General features: G+C 47.9%; 1 protein-coding gene and 1 pseudogene across 1 annotated transcript in view; both read left to right on the top strand.

Annotated features, from left to right (window-relative positions):
- The window catches only part of OTOP1 (otopetrin 1), an 89,361-nt gene extending 86,643 nt beyond the window's left edge, over nucleotides 1-2,718 (top strand). The window contains exon 7 of the mRNA XM_006893637.1: nucleotides 2,585-2,718. Within this exon, the coding sequence (XP_006893699.1) occupies nucleotides 2,585-2,718 (134 nt within the window). The remainder of the gene's footprint in view (nucleotides 1-2,584) is intronic.
- Nucleotides 2,719-3,269: 551 nt separating this feature from the next.
- On the top strand, nucleotides 3,270-4,754 carry LOC102866107 (annotated as a pseudogene).
- Nucleotides 4,755-15,811: the final 11,057 nt, after the last annotated feature.

Raw genomic sequence — 15,811 nt, 5'->3', positions numbered from 1 at the left:
CTTCCTTCCTTCCTTCCTTCCTTCCTTCCTTCCTTCCTTCCTTCCTTCCTTCCCCTCGCTCTTGCACTCCCCCCTCCCCTTTCTAACAGGGGCTAGTCCTTGGAGAAAGGTATTATGCTTGAATAGGTAGAAGGTCAGCAAAAGAGAAGACTCTCAGGTGGGTTGACACAGTGACTGTGCCAATGAGCTCAAGTACATCAGAAATAATGTGGCTGACACAGGACAGGGCAGGGCACAGATCCATTATTCATAGGGTTGCTATGAGTTGTGTGGACTTAATGATACCATAGCAACAATAACAGCGTATCTCAAGAAAGATGGGCAGTCTCCTCCTGCAAAGATTTACAGCTTCGGAAACCCAGTGGAGGGTGGTTAGGAGTTGGGATACACTCAGTGACAGTAGGTGTTTTGTTGTTGGAGAGTGTTTATAAGACAATCTCTTCCATGTGATTTATAGCCTCTGAAAGCCTTCTGGATGGTCAGCTAAGGGCCAGTTCTGACTCTATGGCACACAACAACATCTCAAAAAAGATTTACTCAGGTCTTAGTCTGTAGATTGATTTACATCCTGTTTCCTGCCTCATTAACATAATTGCCCCTCATCTGGTCTCATTAACTTTACAGAGGTGAAAATTTAAAACATCTAGGATAATTGTATCAGGCTATGAAATGGATATTAATTATCACTGAGAATCATGGCTAGTCAAGTCAACATTTACTTTGTTGTTGTTAGGTGCTGTCCAGTTGAGAACTGAACCATGTCCTACCCTGTGCCACCCTCCTCTTCTCTGACATACTTAGGCCCACTGCTGCCCTCACTATGTCAATCCATCTGGTTGAGGGTCTTCTTTTCTTTTGCTGACTCTCCACCTTTCCAAACATGATGTCTTTCTCCAAAGAATAGCCTCTCTTAGTAAGAAGCTGTTTTTTGTTGTGTGTGTGGCATATTATAGGACACAATCTCCTCTGTGTGATTTATTGTCTCTGAAAACCCCCTAGGTTTATCTATGAGTGGGTTCTAACTTGACGACACACAACAACACGGCCACGGTGTGTGAGGCCATCTTTTCTTCCTTGCCTCCAACGAGCACTCTGGCTGCACCTTTTCCAAAACATTTCTGTTTGTTCTTTGGCAATCCGTGGGATATTCGGTACTTTTCTCCAACAACACAGCTCAAAGGCATCAATTACTTTCCTGTCATCCTTATTCACAGGCCAGCTCTCAGTAGCATGGGAAGTGACCAAGAAGACCATGACCTGCATCAGGCACATCTAAGTTCTCAAACTGGCATCACTGTGTCTCAATAATTTGGAGAGGTCCTTGACGGCAGACTTTTCCAGTGAAACACATTTCTGTTCTCCTGGCTCTTGGCACCAAGAATGTTGATTCTGGATCCGGGTAACATGAAGTCATTGGCACTTATTTTGATGGGGACACAATCCTGTCTGTGGTACAAGGCTAGGGAAAGGTTTTGCATTAAACTCTTGTACGTGGGGTTGCTCGGAGTGGAACCCACTCAGCGGCACCTAAGAAAAAGAAGTCTGAGCTGGGTGCTGGGCATTTGCGGGTGTGGATCAAGGTGCAGGTGGGCCTGGGTGCAGAGGGAGACTGGGCGGGGAGGGGTGGGCAGGTGGATGTGAAATCCCAGCCTGGGTTTTGCAGAAGTGACCGCACCATGGCCCTGGCATCTGGTCTCAGTTGGCTGCTGGAGCCTTTCCACTTGTCTTCCACTGAGCTTATCAATTCAGCAATGGCACAGACTCTAGAATGTTACAAATGAAATCTGTCAATGTGGGAAGCTGGGATTAGGGCAGACACACTTCCCTTCCTCTGTCAGCATTCCCTCTTTTATTTTTTGAGATTTAAGCCACACTTTCACCTTGTTGTTGTTGGTATGTGCTGTTGAGTCAACTATGACTCATAGCAACGACAGCTCTGAACCCTGCTCTATCCCGAGCCAATCTCCCTGTCTCCCACACACCTCACCTTATTACCCCAGTTACTGTGTCAATCCATCTCATTCTGGGCCTTCCTCTCCTGGGCTGTCTCTCCTTTCTTCTCAGCATGAAGTCCTTTTCCAGGGACTGGTCCTTCCTGGTGACATGCCCAAAGTATGTGAGTCAGAGCTTCAAAATCCTTGCCTCCAAGGAGCAACTTGATTTCTCCCTCCCCATCGTTGTCTCCTGTTCAACACATGTATCTGACTCTCTCCCCCTGTGGGGGGCGTGGAAGAAGCTCCCAACTGCACCAGGTGTCTGAAGCTGGACATCTGTGGGGAAGGAGACAGCCCATCTGTCTCCTGGTGAGCAGTTGATGGATTCCAACCTCTGACCTTTGCGTTAGGAGCGAAACACGAGATGCTAATGCACTAAGGCACCAGAATCGCTGTAGTTGCTACAGTTAGTAAGGCCAGGTGAAGTTCAGGGGGGCGGTCAAGGTTACAGAGCAAGTAGTCAAGTCCTTACTGGCGGAGATCAGGTTTGTGAGGGAACTCAGGGCTCCTCCCTCTTTATCCTAAAATGCCCATTCTTAATACAAGTGACAGCCTCCTCAGGACACCTCTGTTCTTTGCCACTTCTCCAGTATGTGGCTACCGCAGCAGCATGGCAGGACACCTCTCCGTCTTCCGGAGCCGCATGCTCCTCGGTACAGAGAGAGGGTCTGACAGTGAGGAACCTCTCAGATCCGCGGGCTCGCTCCAGGCTCCGGCGGGCTGAGCGCAGAGAGAGAGACAGAGACAGAGAGAGAGGGCGCGCAGACCAAATAGGGCGGGCTCGCGGGGCGCGGGGCGCGCGGAGGCTCAGGGCGAGCGCGCGGGCCTGGGCGCAGCCGAGAGACCGAGGAGGCAACGCTCAGCGCCGCTGGATTCCGCCGGCTCGGCCCCCTCGGTGCTGGTGCGCTTTCCCTTCTCCCGCTTCGGGGCAGACACAGCCACCGCCGCCGCCCATCTGGCGCCCTGCAGGCTCCCGGGGATCAGTCCAGCCGCCCCTCTTCTCCTTGGGACTGCGGCCGTTTGCTGCCCCCGCGCCGAGGTTGCAGGAGTACCACGAGGACTGCACCCACTGGCCGGGAGGCGGGCGAGGAGGACACTGGAGTCCCCGCGCACTCAGGGGCCGCGGCGCAGCGCACGGTGAGCGCCCCAAAGGGTTTAGGGGAGGTCCCTCCACCACGGGTCCCAGGGCGTCCCCGGGGTGCCTGATGGGGCCTCTGGGGCGCGCAGGGCTGAAGTTAGGATCGAGCGCATCCTCTCCCTACAGCACCTCCAGACATGCTTCCGCCGGGGCGCAACGGCAGCGCGGACCCGGCCCGGTTCCGGCGGCAGCAGCGGCTGGTGGAGGAGGGCGCCGTAGGGGGCTCGGCGGGGGCGGCGCCGCTGGGGCCCGCGCAGGTGGTCACTGCTGGCCTCTTGACCCTGCTCATCCTCTGGACCCTGCTGGGCAACGTGCTGGTGTGCGCGGCCATCGTGCGCAGCCGCCACCTGCGCGCCAAGATGACCAACGTCTTCATCGTGTCACTGGCTGTATCGGACCTCTGCGTGGCGTTGCTGGTTATGCCCTGGAAGGCAGTCGCGGAGGTGGCCGGCTACTGGCCTTTTGGGGCGTTCTGCAACGTCTGGGTGGCCTTTGACATCATGTGTTCCACGGCTTCCATCCTGAACTTGTGCGTCATCAGCGTGGACCGCTACTGGGCCATCTCCAGGCCCTTCCGCTACGAGCGCAAGATGACCCAGCGCATGGCCTTGGTCATGGTTGGCCTGGCTTGGGCCTTGTCCATCCTCATCTCCTTCATCCCCGTCCAGCTGAATTGGCACAGGGACAAGGCAGGCTCCAGGGCCGGGGTGGACCTTCCCGCCCATCGGGCCAATGGGACGCCCTTGGAGGTAACGCGGGAGTCTGAGTCCAGGACGGAGAGCTGTGACTCCAGCCTGAACCGAACCTACGCCATCTCCTCCTCCCTCATCAGCTTCTACATCCCGGTGGCCATCATGATTGTCACCTACACGCGCATCTACCGCATCGCCCGGGTGCAGATCAGGCGCATTTCGTCCCTGGAGCGCGCTGCGGAGCATGCGCAGAGCTGCCGCAGCCGCGTGGCCAGCACGCCCGATGCCAGCCTGCGGGCTTCCATCAAGAAGGAGACCAAGGTCCTGAAGACATTGTCTGTGATCATGGGGGTCTTCGTGTGCTGCTGGCTACCCTTCTTCATCCTGAACTGCATGGTCCCCTTCTGCAGCGGTCACCCCGAGGGCCCGGGGGCCGGTCTCCCCTGCGTCAGTGAGACCATCTTCGACGTCTTCGTCTGGTTCGGCTGGGCCAACTCCTCGCTCAACCCCATCATCTACGCCTTCAACGCCGACTTCCGGAAGGTGTTTGCCCAGCTGCTGGGCTGCAGGCATCCCTGCTCGCGCACCCAGGTGGAGACGGTGAATATCAGCAACGAGCTGGTCTCCTACCACCAGGACACTGGCATCCACAGGGACGTGGCGGCCTCCTACATCCATGTGATTCCCAACGTGGTCACCTCTGGGATCGGGGAAGGGGCCAGAGAGGAGGAGGAAGGTCCTTTTGATGGCATATCCCAGATCTCTCCAACGGCTCCTGATGGGGACCCTGCCTCAGAATCTGTCTGGGAGCTGGACTGTGAGGGGGAGATTTCATTAGGTAAAATCACACCTTCCTCCCCCGATGGATTCCATTAAACTGCCTTAGAAGTAACCTTCGTCAATCTGGGTAACCCACTGGCCAGACACTAGCAAAGCATAAGCGCATGCACACAACTACTTATTTCTAGCTACCGCTCAATTTATCACCTGTCTGTGTCTGTGCGCAATAGCCGGTGTGCTCGTTAGCATCCTCCAGAGACTGGCTGGCTGTTCAAAGAACTGGAGGAGTGGTTTGCAGCAAACTCAGACCCCAGATCGGCAGGGATGCCTGGTGGTCCTGACTGGGGAGAGGTGAAGCTTGGTCCTTCAAGGAGGAAAAAGAAAGTGATACTTGATCCCTGAAAAACATCTTCCCGGCTCGTTTTTAAACAGTTTGCCCCAGCGGCAGGTGATGTGGGGACTGAGGCCGATTAAACCACAGGGTCAGACGCTGGTGGTGGTGAGGGCTGGGGATGCTGCTGGCTTCCTGGGTCTTGCTCTTTATGGCTCCATGTTTATGCAATTTCTGTATTAGTAGATGCCGTTACTGCAGCCAAAAGACTCCCCGTGATTTGTCCTGCTGTCTAATAAATACGAATTACGTGGCTCATGGGGTGATAAATGTGCTTTGCCAGACTGATTTCGGCAAGCCTCCTGGAGACACCACAAGTGCATCTTTGAAAAGCAAGGCAGATTCTTCTCCAAATTGGGGATCCCAGGTCTGCTTTATGAAAGGATAATTTGTCCTTAAAGGCACCAAAGGGATGGGAGGGGGAAATCCCGGCTCATTGCAGAATCTGACTCGCAGCAGCCCTGTAGGATCGAGTACAAGTACCCTACAGAGCTTCCAAGCCCTTATAGTCTTTATGGAAACGAAAAGCTGGGTTTGAAGGCCTGACCTTTCTGTTAGTAGCTGTGCTGAACGATGGAGTCTCCTAACCTTACACACCGGGCGGGGGTGGGGGGAGATGCATTTAAAGAATTTCTGGTTTTTATCCAATTCCTCCTTGTGCGGTTCGCATATCTGAGTCTGCACTAAAAGCTGACCCTATGCCCTGGCCTTGGGCCTGGACCCCTCACGCCTGGGGTCCCACTGTTGCCCCTCTCATGTGGAATCTTCTTTCAAAAATAACATCACCTTAAACAGTTCTCCCGATTCCTCAACAGATGCTGGAAAGATACCCAGAAATAAAAACACAACTTGGTCTTTGTCCATGTCAAGCTCACCATGCATTTTAGAATCCTGTGCTTTCTAAAAAATTTATTTTATGAATAGAATCCTGTGCTTTTTGTCCATCGTAATTCCTGCAGGTCTTTGATAATATATGGGCTAAAAGGCTTTCAGAAAGGAACCTCACTTCTAAGGCAGGTATTATTTTGTAGACAACAGCAAATGGGGGCATGCATTTGAAAGAAAGTGTAGGAGCCAGAGATGAAATTGGAATGAACTTGAAATTGGGAATTCTGTAGACGTGCTTAATGTAAAAGCCCCACCAACTCCAATCTTCCCTGTTTCCCATCCTTTTGTTCTTCCCTCTGCAATCTGTGAAGTGGAGAAGGTTTTATTCCTGAACTGTTCAGTTGAGAACAACTGAATAGCATTTGGTCTAAATGTGAAGAGTGTTAATGGAGCTAATGAAATGTGAATAAGGAATTCCTCACAAGTCCCCGTCCGCAGCCCTCTTAGCAAGGGCATTCCAATCAGTTTGGTTTCTCTAAGGATAATGTATGTCAGTCTTCTGAGTAACCCTGTTTTGCTCATTGCAAAACACGCCCGCCTGCACAGCACACTCTGAGAGTATTTGCTCAGGGAACTGTGTCCGGGGCAGGGAGTCAGAGAGCATGTCTTTCAGTGCTTTTACCTTTCACCTAGGGTTTGCCAAATGAGTGTGAGAGTGGAAGATCTGCGTTCAGATTTGACCCCATGTGAACCAGGCAGGCATCACATCACAGGCAAAGAAAAGCTGATCTGGGATCCAGAGGTGTCTGAGTGACCTGGACTGAGTCACGTAACCTCTCTGGTTTTCACAATCTGTCTGCATCTATAAACAGGGAGAGGTGTCCTAAGGCACCGTTTTCTGTGTTTTGCTTTGTCATGTAACAGGGGCTGTTGTTGCTGTTAGGTGGTGTTGAGGTGGCCCCACTCTAGCAACCCCAAGCGCAGGACGGAACCTGCCCTCTGGCTCTGCCCGGCTGTGCTGAAGTCTACTGTTACAGCCCCAGTGCCAATCCATCTCGTGCAAGGTGTGTGCTCTCCGTGGCTGTGGGCATACCATGTCCCCATTATCAGAGGAGATTTGCAGCTGTTTCTCCTCATTATGAGTCACACCTCATCAACAAATGAAGGCCTCTTATTGGCTTGAAAGCTGTGCTCCATCCACATCATGAAGGTAGATTCTGCTTTGAGGTGGTCTAGTGATAAGGAGCTGTGTTGCCAACCCAGAGGCACAAGGTTCAAATCCACCAGCTGCTATGGGGGAGAAAGAGGAGCGTCTCCTCTCCTGTGATTTGTTGTTGTTGTTGAATGCCACCGAGTTGCAGGCCATTCTTAGTGACCCTATGAATGAAAGTCCTTGACATTTGCATGCGTGACTTTCATCCTTTCTCCAGGTCCATACAGTTTCCGGAGGCAAGCTATTTACGGAAGTGGATGCCACTACTGCTTCCATCCTGTGATTTACTGCCTCTGAAAACCTGCTGGAGGGTCAGACACGAGTCTGTTCTTACTTGAGAGCACCTGATAACAACAACAACAGCAATGACTGCTTTGAGGGGAAAGTCAGTAGGGACCCAAGCTGCAAACTCAAGGACCTCATCCCTCTGGTGGTTTGAATCCAGCAGCAGCAACACAGGAGAAAGATGGGAGTCCCCTCCCAGGTGATTTGAAGCCTTGGAAATGCATCAAATTCTCAACTATGAGTCATTTCAGAATAGGTGGTAATGAGAGAAACTACTTTGAAGTGGCTTCTCTTCACCAGTTGTAGTTGTGTTAGAGTGATCTGCTCACCACTGTCTTCTCAGCCAGAAGAGAGCCTGGCACATAGTAGGTGCTCAGTAAATGCATGTCATCTCTCTCTCTCTCCTCTCGCTCTCCTCTCTCTCTCCTCCCCTTCTCTCCCTCCCTTCTCTCTCTCTTTCTCGCTCCTCTCGCTCTCCTCTCTCTCTCTCACTCCCCTCTCTCTCACTCCTCTCTCTCTCTCTCTCTCTCTCTCACACACACACACACACACACACACACTCCATTTGTATGAGTAATTGTGTGGTGTTACCCATCAGTCAGGAACTGGTTGTACTCATACTCTGGGACTGGGGAAGAATCTGTAAGGCTGAAAGCCCCACAGAAATACCATCATCACACAGCACACTTGATGCCATTTTACAGCTTGCGAAGCACCTCGACAGTCTTTCCCTCAACTCATAACTCACTGCTGTCAAGTCCATTTGGTCTCATAACAATCCTGTAGTATGGAGTAAAACTGCCCCATCGGACTTCCAAGGCTGTGATGTTTTTGAGGTGGACTGCCACATTGTTCGTCTGTGAAATGGCTGGCTAATTTGAATAGCTCACTGTGGTGTTAGGAGTTTGGAAAAGGGCTTTTATGTCTATTGTCTTACCCCCGCCCCTTCTGGGGACATGATCTCCAGCTGCCTCAATGTCAGACACATGTTTCATCCATTGATTGGCATCTCCTACATCATCAACAGCTGTGCAACCAATGAAAGAAGGAGAGCTGGTTAGACTGTAGAGAGAGTGCACTGAGGCACAGCCTGACAGCGCTGTGGAGACAGGAGAGAACTGAATTGGGGCTGCTCTGAGACGGGCTTGCTGGACAACAGAGGAAACTAGAGGTTTATTTGTGTTGCTAGACTGAACCTCACTTCAGTAATAGCTTGCCTCTGGAAACTGTATGAACCTGGAGATAGGATGAAAAACACCCAAGCGTTGAGGACTCTCCTTCATAGGGTCGCTATGAGTTGCCTGCAACTCGATGGCACTTAACAGCAATAACATCGACATAGATAGAGAGATCAGCTGGCCCAGTGGACAGAAAGCGATGCTACCAAGCCAAAGGTGGGTGACTTTTTTTTTAGTTTTATTTCATTAATTTTAATGAACATGTACAGAGATTTTGAATTTCCATTCATTCATTGTTGCACTTTTTTCTTTACCCCCCACCCCCAGTTCGCTCCTCTCTTCGAAAAGCAAAATAAAAACTCCTTCATTGGTATACAATCCCCCCGCTTCCCCCTGCCCCCAGCCTCGAGTGCACTCCACTATGCAACCTTAACTCTGGACTCTTGTGATAACCATAATACCCTATCATATATTAATTTTAAACTGTTCTTTCCCTCATCTGATTCAATGCAGTATGCATAATTTATCCAGTTTAATCCGTGGCCCTCGGGCCTGTCTTTCATTGTTTTTGTTCAGACATTCTTCCAGGTCGTATAGTCCTGGTGTACAAGTTGCTGTACAGCGGTAACTTGTGGTTGCTGTGAGGCTGAACACTGTGACACTGAAGTGTCAAGTGCATTAATGGTTGGTTACCCATGGTGGACAGTATGTGGTGGAGCTGTCCAGTAAAACAAGCTTGGAAGCAGGAGTGGCATCCACTTCCGTAATAGCTTGCCTCTGGAAACCCTATGAACCTGGAGAGAGGATGAAAGTCGCACAAGCGTCGAGGACTCTCCTTCATAGGGTCACTATTAGTTGCCTGCAACTCGACGGCACTTAACAACACAATAACAGACTGAACCTGGACTTGCAGTGTGTAATGTCCTTTGCCTTCCCTGCCATTCCCCAACCTGTTTTCTTAATAAACGGCACAACTTTTCCAATGAGTATTGGACTCTGTGGTGAGTAGGAGCTGCAGCATGGGGGGGGGGGGGGACTGTGTCTTACCAATTTTATATGTGTGTTGTTATTGTTAAGTGCCATTGAGTTGTAGATGACTCTATGAATGAAAGGCCTGAGCTCTGTTCATAGAGTTTCTGGAGGCAAGCCATTTCGGAAGTGGATGCCACTCCTGCTTCCAAGCTTGTTTTAATCAGGGAGCTCCACCAAACACTGTCCATCATGGGTAACCATGATTGCATTTGATACATCAGTGTCACAGTGTTTAGTATCACAGTAACCACGAGTTACCTCTGTACAGCAAGGCACAGACCAGTGCTACACCACTTAGAAGAATGTTTGACAAAAAACAATTTAAACCAGGCCTGAGTGCCACAAGCCCTCGGGCCCTAATGGATTTTTAAATAAAGGCCTTATCACAAATGCCTCACTTCCCTTAGTGAATCAACATTCCACCCTACAGCTCACCCATCCCAGCCAACAGCTTCTGTAGAACCAGCTCCTGTAGATGACTTTCAAACTGGTCTCCGGTTTTATATACTGGATGTCACTGAGGGAGCAGTTCCCCTCTGTGGAATTAGTGGGAGTCAAGCCAGACCTTCCACACGTTGCCTTTGCTCCTTTTACAGTGACCTTTAGCTTCTTCAAAGTGCCTCCCGGCCTCCATGCTACTGTTTCACTCAACCATTGCAATCACCTGGAGGGAGTTCTGTTGCTCATTGAAGAGAAAGGGCCGCTGGGGCAGGGAGAGGGCCAGGGGCTGCCTAAGGCCACACAGATGACTGTGGAGGTAAGTGCTGTCTCACCACACCGGCCACAGAAGGATCACTAACAACAGGTAGGTGCCTCCTTAAATGTCACTCCCTAGTGCCTCCCTCAGATCCCTGCTCCCAGGACATCAGACTCCTACCCCAACCCTGGGGAGGGTCTGCGTTCTGATGAGACAGGCCAGGACTACTGAAAAAAGCACCCAGTGTCCTGAGAGAGCAGTAGGGTTCCTGGACCTTTCAGCCTCTCTGAGGTCTCCCAATTGATCTCTCCAAAGCAGCTGGACTCCTTACACTCAGCTCCAGACTATAAAGGTGAACACTGGTTACATTTTATGACTTAGACTCAAAGAACCACATTCTGTTTCTTATAAGCCAGTTGTGAATGGCAGCTCATACGCAAAGGGAGGAGATTAGGTGCGGGGTATGAGGGGACCTCTGGTGGCTTAGCAGTAAGGAATGTCCCTGCCACGGGGCAAAGGTATGCTGTTCAAATCTACCAGCTGCTCCATGCGGAAAGGTGGGACATCTCCTCCCGTGAGAGTTATTGCTCTGAAGACCTGCCGGAGGGTCAGCTAGTTTGGTTCTGACTGGATGATACACAACAACAATCAATCATGTATAGGTCCGCTCACTGAAGGGCCAGAGTTTGAATCCACAAGCAGGAGAAAGAAGAGGCATTTTCCTCCCATGAAGGTTCACAGCTTCGGAGACACAATGGAGAATCAATGTGAGTCAGAATGATACAAGGGCAGTGGGCGTGGTTTCTGGTTTTGGACTTAATGAGAAGAGTGTCCAAGCATTAATACTTTTTTTTTTGTTTTATTTTCTTTCTCCTCTTTTTGTTATGTTCTGCTGAGTTGGAACTGACTCAAAGCTGACCTTCCAGTGGGCTTTCAGAGGCAATAGATTGCATGGGAGGAGAGTGCCCACTTTCTCCAGAGGAACAGCTGGTGAATTGGAACTGGGCATCAACTGGGCTGACAGCACAACTCCTTACCACAAGCCACTAGAGCCCCCTAGGTCGATGTGAGTAGTAATCTCAGACTCAGTGGCACATGAGAGAGGGCAATTAAGCAGACTTTGTGGTCTTGGATCCTTTTGTTCTTTTTTTTGGTTTATTTGTTATATTGTTATTGTTCTTACAAAGGATATTAACAGGGGAAAGGTGAACAACATCTGTAGTGAAGTAAGAGAAGTCTTCTTTGTTGGAACTATTGAAAAGTAAATAGTTTAAATGCTTAAATGGTTCTGAAAAGGTAATGTTGTTATTTGCCATCCAGATGCCTGAGACTCATAGTGACCCTATGTACAATAGCTCTGAAGCCTGCCCTATTCTGACTCTCTGACTCTTAACACACCTAATCCCATTGCCCCAGTTACTGTGTCAATCCATCTCATCTGGGATCTTCCTCTCCTTTGCTGTCCCTCCACCCTTCCAAGCATGATGTTCTTCTGTAAGGACTGGTCTCTCCTGGCCACATACCCAAAGTATGTGAAACAGAGTTTCAAAATCCTTGCCTCCAAGGAGAAACTTGGTTTCACCCTCTCCAAGACAAACCTATTTGTTCTCCTGGCAGTCCGTGTCATGTTCAATACTCTTCTCCAATGCTACAACTCAAAAGCATCAATTCTTCTTTTGTCATCCTTAGGCAATGTCCAACTTTCTGATGAGTAGTAAGTAATTGCAGAGACCATGGACTGGATCAGGCGCACCTTAGTCTAGACTTACATCATTGCACGTCAGCACCTTGAAGAAGTCCTTGTTAGCAGACTTCCCCAATGCAATTCATCTTTTGATTTCCTGAGTGCTGGTGCCAAAAGTGTTGATTGTGGAGCTGAACAAGCAGAAGTTGTTAGCAGCCTCAACCTCTTTTCCGTCCATCATGGTGCTGCCAACTGGGCCCAGGCTGAGAATCTTTGTCTTCTTTTTCTTTCAAAATTTTAAAACTTTTTTACACTGGTTTACCTAAAATCTGTATACTTTGCCCCCATCTCAGATCCTCCCCCATGTCCCTAAGCCACCCCACCTCCACCCATCAAACTGTGAGACCTCATAATCACCTCCCCGCCTATACCCACCCTTCTGCTCCCTCCCCTTAGATCCTCATACGTATTTTATTAGTTATCTATTTCTACAATAATGGTCTTATACAGTATTTGTCCTTTTGGGACTGAGTTAGTTCACTCAGGATTATACTTTCCAGTCCCTTCCAAGTTAGGTAATGGTTTATAATTGTTCCTGCATGCTGCGTAGTATTGAATTAATTGTGTGAATGTACCATAATTTCTCAATCCATTCTATTGTGGTTGGGAATCTGGGCTGTCTCCATGCTCTTGCGATGGTGAATAATGCTGCTATAAACATTGGTGTACAAGTCTCTGTGCATCAGCTCTCATTTTCTTGGGGCAATCAATTGCTATCCATCAGAGAGCTGGACAATGACTAGAGAGGATAGAAGGATAATTGATCCTTTTGAGCTGTGGTGCTGGAGAAGAGTATTGAATAAACCATGGACTGCCAAGAAAACAAACTGATTCATCCTGGAAAGGGTTAAACCAGGCTGCTCCTTGGAGGCAAGGATTCTGAAGCTTCATCTGACATACTGTTGCAAGGAGGAATTAGTCCTTGGAGAGGGATATCATGCTTGGGAGGTTGGAGAGACAGTGCAGGAGAGGAAGACTCTCAATGAGATGGATTGATTCAGTGATTGTGGTAATAGGGGTAGGTGTGTCGGAGACAGTAAGATTGACACAGGATAGAGCAGGGTTTAGGGCTGTTGTACATAGAGTTGCTATGAGTTGCAAGTGACTAGATGGCACATAACAACAACAACAATATCTCAAGCAGTGGAATAGCTGGGTCATATGGAATTTCTATGTTCAGCTTTCTGAGAAAATGCCAAACTGCCTTCCAGAATGATTATAACATTTTATAATCCCACCAACAATGCATAAAATTTCTTATAAAAAATCAACAAAAAGGGGGAAAAAAGAGTTCCTATGTCGTCACATCCTCTCCAACATTAATTACTTGCTGTCCTGTTAAACTTTGCCACTGTTACTGGAATGAGATCTCATTGTGGTTTTGATTTGCATTTCTCTTATTGCCAGTGATTTTAAGCATTTGTTCATGTGTCTGTTGGCCATTTAAAGATCTTTCTCTGTGAAAATTCTTTCCATGTCTTTTGCCCATTTTGTAATGGGTTATCAGTGTTTCTTGGGTGGCCCAGGAGTATTCTATAAACGTTCTTTATGAGACTCTTGTCTTAGATGGTATTACCAGTGTTTGTTCCCAGTTGGTAGGTTTTCTTTTCACTTTCGGAAAAAAGGTTTTGATGTGCACGGGGATTTAACCTTTAGATGATCCCATTTATCAATTTTATCCTCTTCAGATGGTGCATTTCTGGCTGTGTTTGGCAGTCTGTTTATACCTTCAAAGTTGATCCCAGTTTGTCTCTTATGAACTTTATGGCTTTGGGTTTTACTCCCAAGTCTCTTATCCACTTTGAGTTGATTTTTGTGTATGATGTGAGATGTGGATCCTGTTTCAGCCTTCTGCAGGTAGCAGTCTACTTTTGCCAGCACTTTTTGTGGAAGAGATTGTCATTTCCCCATTTGATAGATTTTATTTTCTTGTCGAGTATCAGTTGACCGTATATTATTGTTGTTGATTGCCTTCGAGTTGAGCAAGACTCATAGTGACCTTATGAACAAAGGCCTGAAGCCTTTCTGTAACAGTCGACATTTATCAAAGTTCATAGAGTTTCCATAGACAGCTGAGTCCATTTCTGGATTCTCAATTCTGTTCCGTTGGTGTATGTGCCTGCCATTGTACCAGTACCATGCTGTTTTGGTTACAACTGCTGTGTAGTAGGTTTTGAGGTCAGGGAGTGCTACTCCTCCCACTTCATTTTTGTTTTTCAGAAGTGCTTTGCTTATTTGGGGGTCTCTTTCCTCTCCAAATAAACTTGACAATTTCCCTTTTGATCTTCTTGGCAAATGAATTTGGTACATGGATTGGAATTGTGTTGAACAGGTGGATTGCTTTTGTTAGGATTGTCATTTTCATAATATTGAGCCTTCCTATCCGTGAAGAGGGAACAGTTTTCCATTTCTTCAGGTCTCTTATTGTGTCTCACAGAAATGTTCTGTAGTTTTCTTTGTATAGGTTTTTTTTTTGTCTTGTTAAGCTCACCCCCCAAGTATTACAGTTTGTGGTTGGCTATTGTAAATGGTATTGCTTTCTTGGATTTCTTCTTTGAGTTCTCCTTTTTACTGTAGAGGAATCTTTATCTTCTTGATGTTAAGCTTCAATCCATATTAAAGACTACAGTCCTTGATTTTCTTCAGAAAATGCTTCAAGTCCTTCTCAGTTTTGGCAAGCAAGGTTGTGTCATCTGAATAATGCAGGTTGTGGATAAGTCTTCCTCCAATACTAATGTCACATTCCTCCTCATAAAGCCCATCATCCCAAATAATCTGTTCCACATACAGGTTGAAAAGGTATACAGACAAGACACATCCCTGACACTCTCTTTCTAATTTTGAACCATGCATTATTTCCTTGCTCTGAACATGGACGGCCAAGAGAACAAACAGATATGTCTTGGACACGGTGCAGCTAAAGTGCTCTTTGGAAGCAAGACTGATGAGGCTTCATCTCACATACTTTGGACATGTTGCTAGGAGGAGTTATTCTTTGTAGAGGGACATGATGTGGGGAAAGATGGAAGGCTGGCAGAAGAAAGGAAGGTCCTCAACCAAGTAGGCTGGCATAGTGACTACTGCATTGGGCTCTTGTGTGTAGGCAAGTATGAAGATGGCTCAGGATAGAACAGAATTAAGATCTTTTGTTCATAGGATCACTATGAGTCTTACTCGACTTGATGGCACCAAACAACAACACAGTCAAATAAATTCATATATATGGAGAGAGAGAGAGAGAGAGAGAGAGAGAGAGAGAGAGAGAGAGAAAACACGAGAACATGCAAGAGAGACATCAAGATAGAGGGGTAAGCCAATTGTTAAGTTGCTTTATCTTAAATGTTTTATTCGGACATACTTTTAGACTTACTAGAAATTTGTACTACACAAAAAATTCTCAATACCCTTTACCCTGCTGCATTTATTATTTAATCTTTTGCTATGTAACTTATTTTAATCTATTTCTTTACCATGTATGCATCCATCCATCTCACTATCAATCTGCTATTTATCTCTATCATTGAATCATCTATCTACATCTGGAGTCTCCATGTGCTGCAAATGTTTGAAGGATTTGATTGTGAACCAAAAGTTTGGAGATTCGAGCTCACCCAGAGGTATGGTAAAAGACAGGCTTAACAATCAGCTATTGACAGTCGTGAAAAGCCCAGTCCTGCTCTGACCCACCGAGCATCTCTATGAGCTGGAGATCATGACAACTCACCTATCTCTCTATCTTCATTGTCTCTCTCTTTTGCTCTCCACCTCTTTCCAGAACCATTTAACATGACTCCCATTTACTCCTCAGTAGTCCTAACAAGACATTCGCTTTCTTGTTC

This window comes from Elephantulus edwardii, unplaced genomic scaffold, assembly GCF_000299155.1.
Source record: "Elephantulus edwardii isolate Elephantulus edwardi_28Jun2011 unplaced genomic scaffold, EleEdw1.0 scaffold00129, whole genome shotgun sequence".
NCBI classification, from domain to species: domain Eukaryota; kingdom Metazoa; phylum Chordata; class Mammalia; order Macroscelidea; family Macroscelididae; genus Elephantulus; species Elephantulus edwardii.
This window is presented reverse-complemented; position numbering and strand designations above follow the sequence as displayed.